At 44.7% G+C, this 18,110-nt stretch overlaps 1 protein-coding gene across 20 annotated transcripts in view; it reads left to right on the top strand.

Moving 5' to 3' along the window:
* Positions 1–18,110, top strand: part of Dst (dystonin) — a 397,254-nt gene that overhangs the window by 367,053 nt on the left and 12,091 nt on the right. For all 20 annotated transcript variants that reach the window (XM_075980528.1, XM_075980523.1, XM_075980520.1 and 17 more), the window contains 11 exons: positions 3,705–3,874; positions 5,874–6,033; positions 8,304–8,498; positions 8,993–9,121; positions 10,543–10,686; positions 11,375–11,563; positions 12,829–12,958; positions 14,570–14,733; positions 15,738–15,900; positions 16,505–16,659; positions 16,805–16,879. In XM_075980528.1, the coding sequence (XP_075836643.1) occupies positions 3,705–3,874; positions 5,874–6,033; positions 8,304–8,498; positions 8,993–9,121; positions 10,543–10,686; positions 11,375–11,563; positions 12,829–12,958; positions 14,570–14,733; positions 15,738–15,900; positions 16,505–16,659; positions 16,805–16,879 (1,674 nt within the window). The remainder of the gene's footprint in view (positions 1–3,704; positions 3,875–5,873; positions 6,034–8,303; positions 8,499–8,992; positions 9,122–10,542; positions 10,687–11,374; positions 11,564–12,828; positions 12,959–14,569; positions 14,734–15,737; positions 15,901–16,504; positions 16,660–16,804; positions 16,880–18,110) is intronic.

The raw sequence follows: 18,110 nt of genomic DNA, 5'->3' as shown, positions 1-18,110 counted from the left end.
CTGCAGCCTAGAACAGTGGTTCTCAGCATGGGGGTCACAGCCCCTAGGGGGGTCAAATGACTTAGGCATTCCCAGGATTGCCTAAGGCCATCAGAAGGCACGGGTGGTTACATAATGATTCAGAACACTTGAGCGCTGTCATTCAGCTTTTCGTGGCAAGTCTTTTGACAGACTGGGGAACATAGTAAAGTCTTGTCTCATAAATAAGTAAGATCTTTCTAAACAGAGAGGTAGGAAAAGTTGACTGACGCTATCTAGGAACTGGTGTGAGTGTGGGTGTGTGAAAATTCCATTTCTTCTCTCAGAGGAAGAGGTGCCAGCTTCTTTGTGAGACTAGAAAAATGTAAAAACGGTGTCTCAAAAAATTACTTCCACTAGTCCCTGAAGAGCATGTTTCTGCCCTGCTCAGCTCCTCCGTCCTGGTGCCTCTGTTATAAAGTGGTCCCTGGTCGTGCGGGGGAGGGTGTGGGGTGAGCCCCTGAGCCTGACTGCTGTGGATACTTTTAGAGTTTCAGACTGCTGCATGGAAATCACTGCTTAGAACTTGGCGATTTTAAAAAGACTAGAAGATTGTAGGGTAGTTTAAGATTTATCTTCTTCAAAAAAAATCGAGACATAATTTTCACATGTGTTCTGTGAAGTCACCCAGAGGATCTTGACTAGAGGATGATGGGAGGAAACGTGTGCCCTCGGGCTAGACGAGGCTCCAGGATTGCCTTGTTCTGCTGGTGGCTTCTGTCTGTGAGCTGCCACAGTGGCCAGCATCGTCCATACTCCTCTGATGGGAACATTAGACCCCTGCTCAAAATAAAATGCTGTTTTTAACTTTATAAGTAGATATTATGTAATCTTATAAAAGTGACATTGCATCTTAAAGTTAGAGAAACCCAGAGAAACAAATATGCAGAGAACGTTAGAGTCTCCATTTTACCCACTGTAATACCAGTGTAAACACTGGTATTTATTACCAGTGTTTACAACTTCTCCAAAACACATCTTTAAGGCAACCCATAAAAGCAATTTTGAAGGAAATCTTTGCTAATCAACATCGGAAAGCTCTAGTCTGCCTACTCCAATAAATTGTTTAGTGTGTGTCTGCTGTGGAGGTGATCCGTGTCAACGCCTTGATGCCGAACACAAGCGTTCCATCCAAAATAGCGTGAGAACACAGTCATCACTGGTGGCACACTGTAAAGTGGGAAGTGTAGCTTTTAAAATGCAGTAAAAATGCATTGGATAGTGCTAACCTTGAGATTTGCTGCAGCTAGCAACTTTTGGGTGACATGACATCCTGCTTAACAGATATATTTACATTACAATTGCTAACAGTAGCAAAATTACAGTTATGAAGTAGCCACAAAATAATTTATGGTTGGGGGTCACCACAGCATGAGGAACTTCATGAAAGGGTCGCAGCATCAGGGAAGTTGAGAACTGCTGCTCGAGAGGTGGGTGGCACCTGTTAACTAGCCCGTCACAGTGTGCTGCCAGCATTGAAAGTTGCTTTGCTGGTGTCACCTTGCTGGTCCATCAGCCTAGACAGTGTATGCTGAGTTGACCTTTCTTTTTATTTTTGAGATTGTATCTTCAGCAGCAATGGTCTCCTTTTTCTACTCTTTTTGTAAATACTTAAAAATACAAATACCGGCTAGCTAGGAAATGGCACTAAGAGGCCCACAAATACAGTCCTGGTTTTTATAAGGAAGACTGAGTTGTATGGGAAGAAAATAAGTCATTTCCTTACACATGTATGTACATAAACATGAAAGCCGTAACTAAAAGGTAAAGAGTGGTACCATATAGATGTTACATTAGTACACATGTCTTTGTGAGGGTTTCTGTTGCTGTGAAGAGACACCATGGTAGCTCTTATCAAGAAAGCATTTAATTGAGGGGCTCGCTTACAGTTTCAGAGGTTCAGTCCATTGGCATCATGGCGGCATGAAGGCAGCTGTGGTGCTGTAGGAGTAGCTGAGTCCTAAGTCTTGGAGGCCACAGGAAGTCAACCAAGATACTGGGCAGTATCCTGAGCATAGGAAACCTCAAAGCCCGCCCCCATAGTGACACACTTCCTTTAACAAAGCCACACCTCCTAGCAGTACCACTCCCTAAGAGATTATGGGGGCCAGTTACGTTTGAATTACCACAGCACAATGTCCATTTGATCCTGGGAAAGTAATATAACCCTCTGTAGAGATAGAGGTTTATACAGCTGGAGAGAATGGGTAAAGGTTTTCCAAATGGTCTATCCATCAGACTCTAGAATGGCAGTCCTGACTTCTGGCTCCGAGACAAAATGACCTGAATGGGTAGTCTGAATATCCACATTAGGTAGCAATAGGGATGCCCGACAACAACAGAAACCTATCGGAAGTTTGTGTTAGCTAGACACATCGGTATGTGGCCACATTTTCCTCTCTAAAACCTCACAGTCATTTTAGCACAGTCATTGCAGAGTCTGTGGTTTATGTCTGTAAAAGTATTTGGGCTGAGGATGTAATAACTCTACAGTCAACAGCTTGCCTGCCTTGCACAAGGCCCTGGTTTTAGACATCTCCCTCCCTGCCATCAAAAAGAAGATTTGAAATTGTTTTCTCAATAACACAGATACTCCTAGGGTCACTGAGCTTCTGAGAGAAAGAGCAAGCCCTCAGTTGTCAGGTTTAAGATTGCTTTCTGTCCTGGGATGCCCCTGCATGGAACAGTGCTGTGTATCCGGCTTGATTGCCTGCTGATGGCCTCCATTCCAGGCCTCCATTCGGTAGAGATGCCTCTTCAAAAGAAAATGATTTGTCCTTTGGTTGTTTCAAACATTTTTGCAGTACATTTGACCCTACTCGTATCTTCGCCTTCTCTCATCCTCCTCCCAAGTCCCCTTTTATACTTTTTCTTTTTGGTTTTTGCTTTGTGACCCAGTGGGTTCAACAAGGGCAACCCATGAGGACATGAGTGTGGGTCTAGCCAGTGGATCATGAATAACAGTGCAATCATTGCATTATTGAAGACAGGGATTTCCTCACCCCTAATAGTGTCCCTCTCCTACCAATGACTCCTCATGGACCCCTCCCCCACCTGTGACTGAATATTTACATTTTTGGATTTAGCCTCCTGCAGATCCTGTATAAGCAACTGCAGCTGCTATGACTTTATGCCATGGCTTTTCATACCCATAAGACAAAGATTCATGGCCCTCTTCCCCATTGTCCAATTCATATTCCTTCTGCCCTCTCCTCCACAGCTTTTTGGGGGTTCTTAGAGGGAGTCATGTGTAGCTGACAATACCAACTTTCCAGGCCAAGTATGTCCACTGGTGCAATAGTGGCACGACTGTTATGGGGGTAACCAGAGGAGTTGAGATTTGCTATGGAGTGTTTTACTAGGGATCTGGTCAAAGTCCCATGGCTGGGGAGGTCATAGACGCAAAAGATGAACATGCTACCTTTGTTTCATTAAATGCACCTGTCAGTGTGCCTTCTTAATATTTATATTATGCCCAGAGGTTAGTGGTGCCCTAAGCCTCGACTGAAGAAGCTTCTCTTTGCAGTGAATGACAGTTAATGCAGAGATGCCTGGCTGGTCATGATGCTGAGAACAAAGGACTGAATGCCCAGACTTAAACAAGACCCTGCTTTTAATGCTTTTTGCCTATTGGTAAACAAACAGTTCCAAGCAGCAACTTACTCTCTTCTTTGTTAAATATGTAGGAGTTTCAGAAATCTCTCGGAGGGAAGCATTCTGTCTACGATACCACCAATCGAACTGGACGTTCTCTGAAGGAGAAAACCACACTGGCTGATGACAACCTGAAGCTGGACAACATGCTGAGTGAACTCAGGGACAAGTGGGACACCATATGCGGAAAGTCTGTGGAAAGGTAGGGTGTTTCTCCCGGCAGCTGGCGACGTCATAGGGCTGCCTCAGATGCACACATCACCTCTAAGCAGGCCACACCTCCTAATCCTTCCCAAACAGTTCTAGTGACCAAGTATTCAAAGAGCCTGTGAACTCCATATCGTTCAAACCAATTTGTACTCTTTCATCCTGTAGGTAACAGAGTGAAGACCATCTGCTGTGCTGGGCAGAACCTTTGATGTAATTCCAGGTGTCCTTGTTTTCTCTGCTTCTGAAGTCTTATCTAGGACATGCACCTGTGCTAACATCCTGAAGTGCTTTATCCTTATGCCTTATTTTGGCTCTAGTGTAGTTTTGTTTAGGTTTCCTGGGATACATGAAGTCTCTTTTGCTCTCATGTGATTTGTAGATGTTTTCTCCAGTTTTGCAAAGTTGCTCTGGGCATTACAGTCACCCATTGATGCAGTGGGGCCTAAATCTCCTTTTTATGTCTAGTAGTGTTTGGCTTTTAGAAAATGAGGTGCTGTTCCAACACTTGGCATATAAATTTACATCACATTCAGATTTTCTCCTAGCAACTTTGAATATCATTTGCTCATTTTTTTCTATTTATCTTATGCATGTGATTTTTACTGTATTGCAGTTGTTACTTTCTTCCTTATTGGCACATATCTTTTTTCTGATATGTGCCATGGGATTTACTCATGATCTCAGTGATGGTGTTTACTAAACTTTTTCTGTTTCTGGGTATAAGATTCCCTTAAGCATCTGTTGTGCTTCTGGTCTTCTTATCACAGAAGGTCCTGACTTCTAGACTGTGAAGGCAAACCTGCTGGCTACAGCAGTCTTGGTTGGTGGTTATTTTCTGTCAGGACCCAAAATACACAATTCCATGCCCTCCTGGCATTTAGGGTCCTTCTGAGAGATGCTGCTGTTAGTCTGTTGTATTTACCTTCAAATGTCACTGGACATTTTTCTTGCACAGACTTTGATATAGTCTTTCTTCATCTGTACTTTTAACAACATAAGTATAATAGGTCATGGTGATGTGAGTTTGATGTTCTAAATGCTTTTTGTAACCTGGATATCCACGTCTCAAGGTTTGGGGAGTTTTCTGCTGTTATTTTACTGAAGTGGTTTTCTGTGCCCCTGGCCTGTCTATCTTCTTCCTCACGTATGCCAGTGACTGGAGTATTTCACTGTTTCAGGGCAGCCCAGAGCTCTTGAATTTTCTCTCGGCGGTTTCCTACTTCTCTTTTGTTCTTTCTTTTGTACCCTAACTGTTCAAAAGACTTCTCTTCAAGCTCTGTTATTTTTTCTTCTGCCTCATCTGATCTGTTACTGAGGCTAACAATTAATTTTTCTTATTTTTCTCTGTTGAGAATTGTTCACCTGTGGCAGCCTTCTTGTGACTTTCTCTTGATGATGTATTTTGGGGGTATTAGTCCTGGGTTGACTCACAGCATAGAGTCAGCCACTCTTTCTTATCACAAATCTCCAAGGCTGTTCTCCACCGTATTTCTTCCTCACATGATCCCAAGAAGACTGCAGGGCTAAAATTAGAAAGCCAATTTGTTTTATTGTATTTTATTTTTGTAAAAGCACATTATGGGACAAAGTTTTATTGTATGAGATTCTGCGGCATCATGTTGATGATGAAAATCTTCAGATTTGGGAAATTTTTAATTTGGAGGTTTGGATTATAGATTTTTCAACCTGTTTCAAGATGAAGTAGAACGTTCAGTTCTAGGCAGCTTCACACTGAGGCGGCATTAAACAGATCTTTTTAAATTAAACTTTAGAATGCATATGTGTATTTAGACTCTAGAAGGATCAGTGATTTGCAATGTGGGGTTAAGGGAATTTTCCTGTAACAGATGTCAGGCATGTAAAGGAATAAAAGAGAAAAGTATTTTCTAAGGACAGCAGAGGAGACGGTAAAGACCCCTCACTCTTCCACTTCAGGGCCACCAGCCGTCACTGGGAACTTCAGTGAGCTAATTTGTCTCCTCTTTTCCTAGACAAAACAAACTGGAGGAGGCCCTGTTGTTCTCTGGACAGTTCACAGATGCTCTGCAGGCCCTCATTGACTGGCTGTATCGAGTGGAGCCCCAGCTGGCAGAAGACCAGCCTGTCCACGGAGACATTGACTTAGTGATGAACCTGATTGACAATCACAAGGTATTGCCGGCCAGAACTTTCTATTTATACACAGCGTTGATGAGAATACAAGCAGCCAATAGTAGCCCTTTAAACTCTGAGAGTGTCTTCCTTCGTCACCGTCTTCCTACTGAAATGTGTGATTGAGCAGACGCGAAAGCCATCTTTAAAAGTGATGTATGTGGGGGCCGTCACTTAAACAGTGGAATGCTGTTCTTTTAATCACCGGATCTGTGTCTGCTCTAGATTAGAAATGTAATTTCATGTTGTGGCTCTTTTTGGGTCTTCATTCAAACAGTTGCATGATAAAATTCAAAACCATGCATTTAGTGATTTAGAAGGACGTCATCATCTAGGTGTACAGGCAGGAACACTCCAAGAGGTCATGAGGTTCCTCTCCAACTGTAGTAGTACAGGAATTAACACTAAGAGAAAAGAAAGGAGTAAATAGCATGCTGGGGGTTTACCTCGGTTGCATGAATGCAGGGTTAGTGTTCGATTTGATCCCTGACACTGCCTATGCCCAGTGGTAACTCATACCTTTAATTCTAACACTGGTGAGGTAGAGACAGGAGCAGTTGAAGTTCAAGGTTATCTTTGTGCCATGAGATACTGTCTCAACACTGGTCTGGCCCACAAAAAAAAAAATGTTTTTTTTAAATTACAATGCTTTACTTTTAGTGTGTGTGTGTGTGTGTGTGTGTGTGTGTGTGTGTGTGTGTATTTATGTGGTTTTTTGAGACAGGGTTTCTTTGTAGCTTTGGAGCCTGTCCTGGAATTTGCTCCGTAGACCAGGCTGGCCTCGAACTCACAGAGATCCGTCTACCTCTGCCTCCCGAGTGCAGGGATTAATGGCATGTGCCACCACTGCCCAGCGAAGAAAATATTCCTATGTGGATAAGTCCAGGCATGGCTAGGCATTTCTGCAGTGAATAGTGGGTGATGTAGTGTTACTTGGTACACAAACGCCACATTGATATGTTCACTGTCTAGATACTTGCTATCTGAAGCACTTTCCAGACTTTTCACATTAAAAACTCATCAAATATGATTTATTCATTAAGGATTAGTAATGTAGCTGGACGATGCCAGAAGTTTCACTCTACAAAGGACTTGGAGAGTCCACTTTGAAGCTATTGAATTGTGCTGTCCCTAGTGATTGTGTTGATATTTCCCTGCCGTGTGTATTGGTGGTATGTCTGTCTGTCTGTCTGTCTGTAGCTGCATACTGTTGAACGCTGTCAGACCAAAGCCTGTCAGGCTGCTCACACAATCTGTTTGGATTGTTTTGAATCAGGTCCCTCTGGGATAATTTTTTTTAAATAAAATAATTTTATTATAGATAGAAAACTGGTTATCTGAAATCTGGGTTTTTTTTTGGTTTTTGGTTTTGTTATGTTGTTGTTGTTGTTTTGGTTCTTCGAGACAGGCCTGTCCTGGAAGTAGCTCTTATAAGACCAGGCTGGCTTTGAACTCAGAGAGATCTGTCTTCCTCTGCCCCCCTGAGTGCTGGGATTAAAGGCCTGTGCCACCAATGCCCGACCTGAATATCTGGTTTTATATACAGACACTTAGATTAAAAAAAATGAAGAGCTCTGGGTTCAACGTCACTTCTTAGAGTGACTCAAAGAAGCCACATCACTTTTAAATTTGCTTAAATTAAGAGGGAGAGATGGGATTTCCCCAAAGCCTTCCCACTGAGGTGACAGGTCCTCTACACTGTGAGAACACAGGTTAATACTTAAGGTGCTGTGGGGGAAAGGCTAGATATAGAAGAAAGGATCACATAACTGCTGAACTCACTGTTTTGTTTTCTCTGGACCCGGTAATGTGCACCAGGATTGCTCCATCCTCTGTCTACATAGCTTGTCTCTCAGAATAGGAGGTGGCCAGCGTGCATGTTATGGCAGCCATACTAACAACTTGAGAGGAAGTGGAGTACTCTGGTACTTTACTCAGACAAAAAAGAAATGTGGTGCAGTGTGTAATTGAAATTGAGACGATGGATCACCATTATTTAAACGTGATATATGTCATTTTAAAAAATTCTGTTCCTTATGAGAATGTTACCAAATATAAATACATCTGTACAAGACAGTGTTTAATCCTCAGAGAGGAATCATGAGTTGCTTCCTACCTTGGGAAGATTCTGCCAAAAATGTGATCATTAAAAACTATGCTGTAGACGTATATATGTGGTGTTTTATATGCACATATATCTTACAACATTTTGCTATTTGGGTTTTGTAATTGAAAGTTAACTTTGATCAAAGTTAATATGGTTTCATTAGGTCTTCCAAAAAGAGTTGGGGAAGCGGACCAGCAGCGTGCAGGCACTGAAGCGCTCTGCCAGAGAGCTCATAGAAGGCAGCCGGGATGACTCCTCCTGGGTCAAGGTCCAGATGCAGGAACTGAGCACCCGCTGGGAGACTGTGTGTGCACTTTCTATATCAAAGCAGACACGGTTAGAAGCAGCTCTGCATCAGGTAAAATCCGCATAACCAACAGCTAAGTGTAATGAGGGAAGGCCTGGAGCCTCAGCAAGAAGAGATCTGGTAGACTAGGGGTCCAGTGATCGTCCTTGTCCTCATCCCAGACAGTCAGTAGTCTGCCTCACCACTCTCTGTGCCCTTTTTCCTGTTTCCTACTTTAAGAACTTAAAGTACTTGGCATGGGTGTCTGCTAATCTCTGCTTAGCTCTGCTTGAGTAATATCTCAGCTGGGCAGCCCAACTCCAGCTGCCACACATCTGGCACTAGGCTGCAAGAATGGTGACCTCGTCTTCCTGTAGGCCTTCCTGATGTATTCCGTCTCTCCTTATATTTGTAAAACACAGTAACATGTCACTGTCTTCCTAACAAGGGTAATGTCTATAATTCATTCAAGACCTTTTTCATGGCGGGGGCACATGTGTACAGGTCTGTAAATGTTACTAACGGGTGTACTGGATATCTTGCTTTGTGTGTGTGTTACCTGTTAGGCAGAGGAATTTCACTCTGTGGTCCACACCCTCCTGGAGTGGCTGGCGGAAGCAGAGCAAACCCTGCGTTTCCATGGTGCTCTCCCGGATGATGAGGATGCTCTCCGGACTCTCATTGATCAACATAAGGTGAGTCCTTTCCACTCGGTGAGTCAAACAAAATGGGAAAATGGAGAAGGTAAAGAGAAGAAGCCCGTGACTGCACATAGCAAGGGCAAGAAGAAACTGACCGTCTGGTCCATTTGAGAATGTGTCTCTACCCTCCCTGCTTACACACCTGTCCACATAGACCTGCATACCTGGGTAGGTAGGTGGCCTCTTAGGTGCTCTTTTGAAAGGAAGTGGTCACTCTAGAATTGGGCGCTCTGTTTTCTCTCTCTAGGCCGCATGTTGACTTTTCTAGAGGGTCATTTGGCTTCTGATCAGAGTCAGCCCATTTTGTCACATTGTATGTGTGTTTTAGGAATGATGAGCAGCTTGGCATTTACAAAGTATCCCACTAGAACTGTACATTAATAACTTTGGCATTTATATGCAAAATAAGCAGCTCACTTAAAGCCTTAGAATATGATTCTTAAGCCTCTTCTGCTTTGGGAGGTTTACTTTATGTATGTATTTATGTATTTGAATCTTGTGTGTTGCGGGCACCACCCTGTACTTACAGAGGTCAGAAGACAATTTGGAAGAGTTTGCTCTTCCCTTCTGTCATATGGGTCCTGGGGCTCGAACCCAGGACTTCAGACTTGAAGCACCCATTCTACTCACTGAGAAGTCTCTCTGGGCCCACTTCTCATTTCTAACCAAGAGCCTTATAAAAATTCTTATAAGAACTAACCTGTAAAATAAATTATAAATTTAAAGCATTAACTTCATAGTGTTGAACAACTAACCAGGCAAAACTGTAGCCACTGAGTTATCAAGCCCAGCTAGGCTAGTTTTCTACAGCTGTGCTTGGGACTTGGCAAAACCCTCCCAAGAGTGGTCCACATAGCAGATGGCTTTTAACCTTTGACTGGAAAGTCAGGAATTTACAGGGCTCACACCCTATGCGGTGTTGATGTCAGCACTTCCGATTAACTGGAAAGATTTTCTCCAACACCGCTTAATAACCTGGCCTTTCAGGGTCATGTTGGAAGTACATCATTCTAGTATAGCATGCATTACATCATCCCATTCATGCTTTAATTATTGTCCTTCCTCGTAGAAGGGTTAGCTGACTGTGACAAGGAAATGCGGCCTTGCTGTTAATGATAGTGATGCAGGCTTGCACGGCATTACCTGGAGGAGGAATGAAGGCCTTGAACAAGGTTCCACGTGAAGCTAGACTGTAAGAGTAGGCAAAGTGTGGCGGGCTCATGGCGGGTTTTAGATTCGGCTCAGTATTTAGAAATCCAGTTTGTATCATTGGGGGCTGACCACCAGCCAGCATCCACTCCCACACCCAGGTCGAAATGCTTACTTATTTTTAGAACCCGACAGTAAGCGAATGTCACTAAAACCTTGAGTTCAGCCAGCACCAGCCGCTGATTGAAGTGTCTGTTCCGCTGCAGGAGTTCATGAAGAAACTGGAAGAAAAAAGAAGTGAACTAAGTAAGGCCACTAGTAAGGGTGACGCCCTTTTGGCCCTCTGCCACCCTGACTCCATCACCACCATCAAGCACTGGATAACCATCATCCAGGCCAGGTTCGAAGAGGTCAGTGTGCCTTCCCTCGTCTCTGGTGGCAGTGGCTGTGAGTCAGGCCAGGGAAATGGGGAATTTCAGCAGTCGAGGGCAGTGAGGCCTGGACAGGAGAGGGCCCTGTTGTAGACTGCTCTCTGGGCATCAGACCCTGATGGTGTCTGCAGCTACAAAAGCTATGGGATCTGCATCTGTGGCCCTGAGACCTGAAGAGGCAGATGTTTGGTTCTCTGTAGGTTTTGCCCTGTTCATGGTGTCTGCTGAATAACGCCGCACTGAGCAGTGTTTCAGGGCCGTGTGTGCTTGTGGAGCAAGTGAACTGAAGAGCACAATGGGGATTGAATTCCTGTTTAAGATCTTAGCACTTTAGATGCTACTGTTTTTCCAAAGGCTGCCTGTAATACACTTTGGTGCTCGAGAGGAGGTATATTGAACTTGGCAAAGCACAAGGACTAAACAGGAGTAAACCCAGATGCTGTATACATTGTTAGCCATCTGATGGTGATGAACACCCTTGAAAGGGGGTCTTGGTGCTTCCTCAAGCTGGACCTTGGTGCCGGATCTAGAATAGAAGAAAGCTTCATAGGTCTAGCCCAGAATGATCCTAACTTACATTTTAAATTGGTAAAGCTTATGTGTTTGTGTTAGTGAAGCTATTCCCTGAGCTGGGAGAACTTGAGTGAACCGTGTGTTTCTGCGACAGGTGCTGGCCTGGGCAAAGCAGCATCAGCAGAGGTTAGCAGGGGCACTGGCCGGGCTCATTGCTAAGCAGGAATTGTTGGAAACTTTGCTGGCGTGGCTGCAGTGGGCCGAAACTACGCTCAGTGAGAAAGACAAGGAAGTCATCCCGCAGGAGATTGAAGAAGTGAAAACCCTCATTGCCGAACACCAGGTAGATAAACGTGATCCTCACCCGTTAGCTGTCAACTCGGTTGCCTTCTCCCTCCCGTTGCAACACTTCTCAGACGGAATCCTGAGCCCAAGCCTGGCGTCTCTTCCCAGGACCTCAGGGACACTCCTCTGCCTCCTGTAGCTCCTGAGCTGCCACTTAACTCCCATCAGTTCTGCCTTCTTCTCCATTGTATCCTCAGCTCCGGTGTTCAGTTCTGCCCCCTCATCGGGCAATCTCATTCCTCCCTGTGGCTCTGCCTGGTAGTTTATTGTTTCGTGTGCGTGTTTCCTCGGATGACCAATCATGCATATGCCAGATGCAGCCTATGTAAAAGGGCATTCATGTTCTTTCTCAGCGTGACATCTTACCCTGTGTACTTGACTCATTTCAAACGCTGAAATGCTGGCATTCGTGTGCTCTGACTCATAGTTTGTTTAATTATTGGAGCCGGAGAGATGGCTCAGAGGTTAGGAGAACTTTAATTCCCAGAACCCACACTGGGCAGCGCACAGCCGCCTGTAAATTAAATGTCGGGAACTCCGATAGCCTCTCTGGCCTCGGCAGGCATTGCACACGGGTGCATACTGAGAAGAGCCTCACATACATCCACAGAGCTAAAAATAAAATGTAAAAATGTTCTGTCTGTGTTACGGGTGTCTAGAGTGGCCCAGAATATCTCAGTTTACGTTCAGAGGCATCGTAGTAGCTCAAGTCCTCCATGATAAATATTGCAGCAGCATGCGGCCTCTGTCTTCACCTGTCCGCCTCATTCTGCCCGTCCTCCACCTTTGCCACATCCCCTGCCTGCAGGGACCAGACCACAGTAAACGTTAGCTTCCTTAAGCTCAGCCCCAGGTGAAGTCGCTGCTCATGACCATTAAGTATATATGCGTTTCACTTGGCCACCTCCTGCCACTGTACGCAGAGTCATTCCAGTGTTTAGACTGTGCATGGACTGTCCGCGGCTCACTAACTTCCCCGGTGGAAGAGCTTCAGAGTTCAAACCGAGTCGGTGCAGATAGTTAGGAGCGCTTGTCTACCTTGTTTTCAGACTGAAAAGCGGCAGTGTCGTTTTTAAACTGAATTTGCTTTTGGTCAGGTATACGGCTTTGCGTTCTGTGGAAATCAGGAAAAGCCACTGCCGCGTTCGTTTATGGTGGCAGTCCTGTAACAATGGCAGCGCAGTCCCTTCGCCATCTGTGGTTTTGATAGCAGTGTTAATTTGATCTATACTGTGATTTAATGAACACCGGTTTTCCTTCCAGACCTTCATGGAAGAAATGACCAGAAAGCAGCCTGACGTCGACAAAGTCACCAAGACCTACAAGAGGAGGGCCGCCGACCCTTCCGCACTGCAGTCCCACATCCCAGTCTTGGACAAGGGGCGAGCTGGACGTAAGCAGGGGCCGTTCCTTAAGGACGACTGAGCAAGCTCGTCCCTGTTCCTTTCAGTTGTCATTTGAGATCCAAGAGAAAGTACTAACTCCATGAACACTCTACCTGAGAAGGTTTTCTTAAAGGAAGCATGGGCTTTAAGTAACTAGCTGGTTTTTTAGGTGAATTAATAGGCCAGGGCCTCTGTTAACTTGGTTTGGAGTGTACCTTGCAGATCTGAGGAGAAACTGGGGAAGTTACAAGAATCTAAATCGTTGGTTCGCTTTCCTCCTGTCGTATGAGTAGCTTCACGTTGAGCCATCAAAACTGATGATGATCTGGGTGAAGGATGGCCTCTGACTCCCTTCGCTGTCCTCTGGCTGCCACTCGGTTGACTAATCTCAAGGCCAGTTCTCACCCACAAAATGGCATTCAGAATGGTAGCAGTTAGCGCCAAGAATGTCACAGAACGGTCTCTGATGTTCGTTTTGTAAACTTTTGAAGGGTGTCTTAGTTTTTTGAGTGGAGCAGAGCTGGAGACCAGGTGACTATAGCTGGGATACTCGAGACTCCTTGCTGTCCCCACCACCGACTGCCTGGGAAGCATAAGATTGAACAGTTTGCCTCCTTTCTGATAGAGTCTCCTCATCTGCAAATGGGAGTACTTTGTCACCTCTTTGCACTGACCGAGCTCCTGCGGGGGGAGCTTACATACTCCCAAGCATGTAGCCTCGTGTATAATATGACCTTAGGCCAATAACATTTGTAGGTCGTATTCTGTCATTCAGTTAGATGAGAGAAATGCGCGTGTGAGCTTTGCTGCGGAGACTTTGGTTTTGGTTTTTCGAGACAGGGTTTCTCTGTGTAGCTCTGGAGCCTGTCAACTCGCTCTGTAGACCAGGCTGGCCTCGAACTCACAGAGCTCTGCCTGCCTCAGCCTCCCAAGTACTATGGAGGCTTTTAAAAACAGCCGGAAAGGCCGGGCGGTGGTGGTGCACGCCTTTAATCCCAGCACTCGGGAGGCAGAGGCAGGCGGATCTCTGTGAGTTCGAGGCCAGCCTGGTCTACAAGAGCTAGTTCCAGGACAGGAACCAAAAGCTACGGAGAAACCCTGTCTTGAAAAATAAAAAAATAAAAAAAAATCAGCCAGAAAGAAGAAAGTTGACTCGGTAAATGTGGGTGTGTGGTATGAGAGGAAACACACACACTCAGTGGAGAATGGATTTGGGAGAAGGGTGGGACCCAAGCATCTTCTTGGCGTTGTCATCTGTGAAACATCTGACTGATTCCAGGGACAGCCATTTCTCTGCCTTGGTCTCTAAGGAGGCAGGTGCCTTCTCTGTAACCTACTCTAGCATGTGTCTCAGTGTGCCACCCCATCGCTGAAATGACATGAATTTAAGTAGGAAAATGTTTTAAACATTAGATATATAATGTTCTCGGTATTTGAGTGGCCCTATCAAGACACATTTCTACAATGCATAAGATCAGAACGTGGACCTTAATAAGGAAGAAAAACTAGGTTGGGATGGTTTTCTTTGCAATTAGAGTCAGGCTCAGCTGGAGCCCAAAGCACCCAGTCTCTGTACCCATCAGCACTGTGGCGTCCTAACTGGAGTTGTATTTTAACAGGGAAACGCTTCCCAGCATCAGGCTTGTATCCATCTGGACCACAGACACAAATCGAAACTAAGAATCCCAGGGTTAACCTGTTGGTGAGCAAATGGCAGCAGGTCTGGCTCCTGGCTCTGGAGAGGAGAAGGAAGCTCAACGACGCCTTGGACAGGCTGGAGGAGGTCTGGAAACTCATACGTTCATCTCCACGGGGTCTCTGCGTCTTCCTTTTCCGTGATGGGCTGCACAAAAGCATGGGTTTCTCTTACATAAACAAAATCTTAGGATCTAAGTGCTCTTGTTCTGAAACAAACACTAAGATTGTATATGTTTCTATGGCTGGGCAGTGGTGGCGCACACCTTTAATCCCAGCACTTGGGAAACAGAGGCAGGTGGATCTCTGTGAGTTCGAGGCCAGCCTGGTCTACAAAGTGAGTTCCAGGACAGCCAGGGCTATACAGAAACCCTGTCTTGAAAAAAAGAAAGGAAGGAAGGAAGGAAGGAAGGAAGGAAGGAAGGAAGGAAGGAAGGAAGGAAGGAAGGAAAAGAAGCGAGAAAGAAACTTATCTGTGGGAATTAGATCTAGGGAACCAAAAACTAGAAGACTTAAGTTTTAACAACTGAATGCTGATCTGTAAGGACTTTCTAACATAATAATATGTACCCCTTGGTGGGAGGTTTTTATTTTTTGTGTTGTGAAAGAACAGGAGGATGGGTTGGGTACATGCCAAGTCCTGCACCTTCACTGGCACTCTGGGAACACACTTGTGTGACCAGTGGCATGAGCAGTATGAGATTATGTAGAGATTTTACTTGCAAAGAAAAATCAGTGACATAGTGAAATAAACATGGTAAAAAGCCATTTGTAAGATCATGACTTTCTTCGAAGTGGGAGAAATATGTGTCACCTGGAGATTGTCGTCAGTGGCTTTAGTCAGCTACTAGAAAAGAGAATTTAGTGCTCGGACCTGTGCACACATAGTCAGCATTGAGTGGGTTATTATAAAAAAAGAAAAAAGGACATTGGGAGGGGCGTGTGTGGTACGTGAGAGTTGAAGGGGACAATGTGGTGTGGATACTATGGTATTTCATTGTGTGCATGTAGAAAATTATCAGGAACAAAGACAAAACTTTTAAGATAGTTTGAGCACGGCACTAACTCAGCCAAAACATTTGCCCTTTTTAGCTGAGGGAGTTCGCTAACTTCGACTTTGATATCTGGCGTAAAAAATACATGCGGTGGATGAATCATAAGAAATCGCGAGTGATGGACTTCTTCAGGAGAATCGACAAGGACCAGGATGGAAAGATCACTCGGCAGGAATTTATTGATGGGATTCTTTCCTCAAGTAAGTCCCAAGGCCGATGACTGTCACTGGAAGACTTTGTGCAGGAAGTAAGCGCACTTTAAGGTTATGGGGCCAGTAAACTGGTGTTGCTAGGGAAGTGTTGCCTTTTAAATTGGCTAGGAAGTCACCAGCGTGGAAAAATGTGTAATATTTTTGTCACTTGAGTCAGACACTCTGCTGCTTTGTATGGCCACCCTCCTCAAGCTGTGTTATTAGTATAAATAAATTAGCAGTATTTGATTCTAAAAGTTTCTTGTGTACGTTACTTAGCATACAGAAGCAAACCAGTAAATAGTTTAATTCATTTTAGCTCATAATTCCAATATTTACATTAATTGAACATGAGTGCCCTGAGCTAGTTTGTCTGGCAACCCTACCAAAGCAGCAAGGGCTGCTGACCACTGTGTGTCCCTCCAGCCCCTCATCCTTCTTCAGGATAAATTTGTATGATATATTGTTGATTTATTATACTGCAATAGGGTGGCTTTTTTTTGAGTTGTTCAGTCGCCCTAACCAGCCACATTAAGAATAAAAATAGGCATTCAACTATGTCATGAGGTGTAGTTAACAAACTACCTAACCAGTGTTGTTGGGCGCCCTTCAGAGTTCCCGACGAGTCGCCTGGAGATGAGCGCTGTAGCCGATATCTTTGACCGAGATGGCGACGGATACATCGACTACTATGAATTTGTGGCAGCTCTGCATCCAAACAAAGATGCCTACAAACCCATCACAGATGCCGACAAAATTGAAGATGAGGTATGTGTTGTGTGTTCTCTGTCACTGCAGTGCTCGTGTGTTCCGCAGGGCATTGGTGCGGCCCGCGTAACCAGCTCATCAGTTCTCAGGGTCCCACTCTGACGTACCAAGGTTAAAGTGAATATTTCGCCTTCATTTTTGACAGGTCACGAGGCAAGTAGCTAAATGTAAATGTGCGAAGCGGTTCCAGGTTGAACAGATCGGTGACAACAAATACAGGGTGAGTGTCCAGGCCCCCCCCCCGCCTGCTCTAGCCCCTGCAGGATCAGAAGCTGAAGGAGGCAGCCATCAGACCCACATCACAAATAATATAACGTGTCTGTTACAGAGATAGCTTGCATTTGAACAGCAGGCCATATTTTTAACCTCTGTAATGTGCCCATAACCCTTCATCTTTTTTTACATTTATCTAGTGTGTGTGTGTGTGTGTGTGTATGTGTGTGTGTGTGTGTGTGTGTGTGTGTGCCACAACATGCATAGAGGTCAGGACATCTGTGGGAGTCAGGTCTGTTCAGCTTTTTGTGTCCTAGGGGTTGAACTTGGGTCCTCAGGCTGGATGGCAGTGTCCTTACTGTCGGACTCATCTCACCCCCCCACCCACACACATCGCTTCAGGAGAAAATTACTAAACGTAAGATACTCAAACCAGATATTAAAGCTGTCCCCCATTACTTCTTACTCCGTTAGGATTAGAGCAAAGCTTCAGGCTTCTAAATAACAGCTATTCCAAACCAAGGTCACAAAGTTAGCATTTTGTTTCTTTTTGTCTAGAAATTAAAAATACAGACCCATTTTTATAAACATAAAAAGATGCAGCATCTTTTCAATTTATGTAGTATTTTTTTTTGCTTTTATTCAAAATCTAAATGAATTTGGTTCACATTCAAAACAGAACAATGTGATTTTATCTTTCTGTCTTTGTTTTTTGTTCTTTTCTCGTCTTTGAAGCATCTTTTAGTAAGCAGCTAGGAGGAAGACGTGCTGAGCTTCCTTAACACGGCACGTTATCTACAAACCCAGTGCTCTTTCATTTAAAAAAGATGTTCCTCTGCTTACCGACCCTTTTAACTTCAGTTTGAAATCCTAAGTTTTTTTCCCCAGTAAATTTGTAAGAACAGCAATGGTTTGGTTTGGTTTGAAATCTGAATGAATGGGTGCCTGCCCTGCACGTCTCTAAACTAGATACTGTGTCTACAAGTCCAGGGCGTGTGCCTGTGTGTACTGAGTGTGGGTGTGAGAGAGAGACGGTGTGTGTGTGACAGAGAGAGACTGTGTGTGTGCGTGTGTGTGTGTGAGAGAGAGAGAGAGAGAGACTCTGTGTGTGTGAGAGAGAGAGAAAGAGACTCTGCACGTGCGCGCGCGCGCGCGCGTGTGTGTGTGTGTGTGTGTGTGTGTGTGTGTGTGTGTGTGTGTGAGAGAGAGAGAGAGAGAGAGAGAGAGAGAGAGAGAGA

The sequence above is a fragment of the Microtus pennsylvanicus genome, chromosome 7 (assembly GCF_037038515.1).
Source record: "Microtus pennsylvanicus isolate mMicPen1 chromosome 7, mMicPen1.hap1, whole genome shotgun sequence".
NCBI classification, from domain to species: Eukaryota; Metazoa; Chordata; class Mammalia; order Rodentia; family Cricetidae; genus Microtus; species Microtus pennsylvanicus.
The sequence above is the reverse complement of the archived record's forward strand: the minus strand, read 5'-3'. Positions and strand labels throughout refer to the sequence as shown.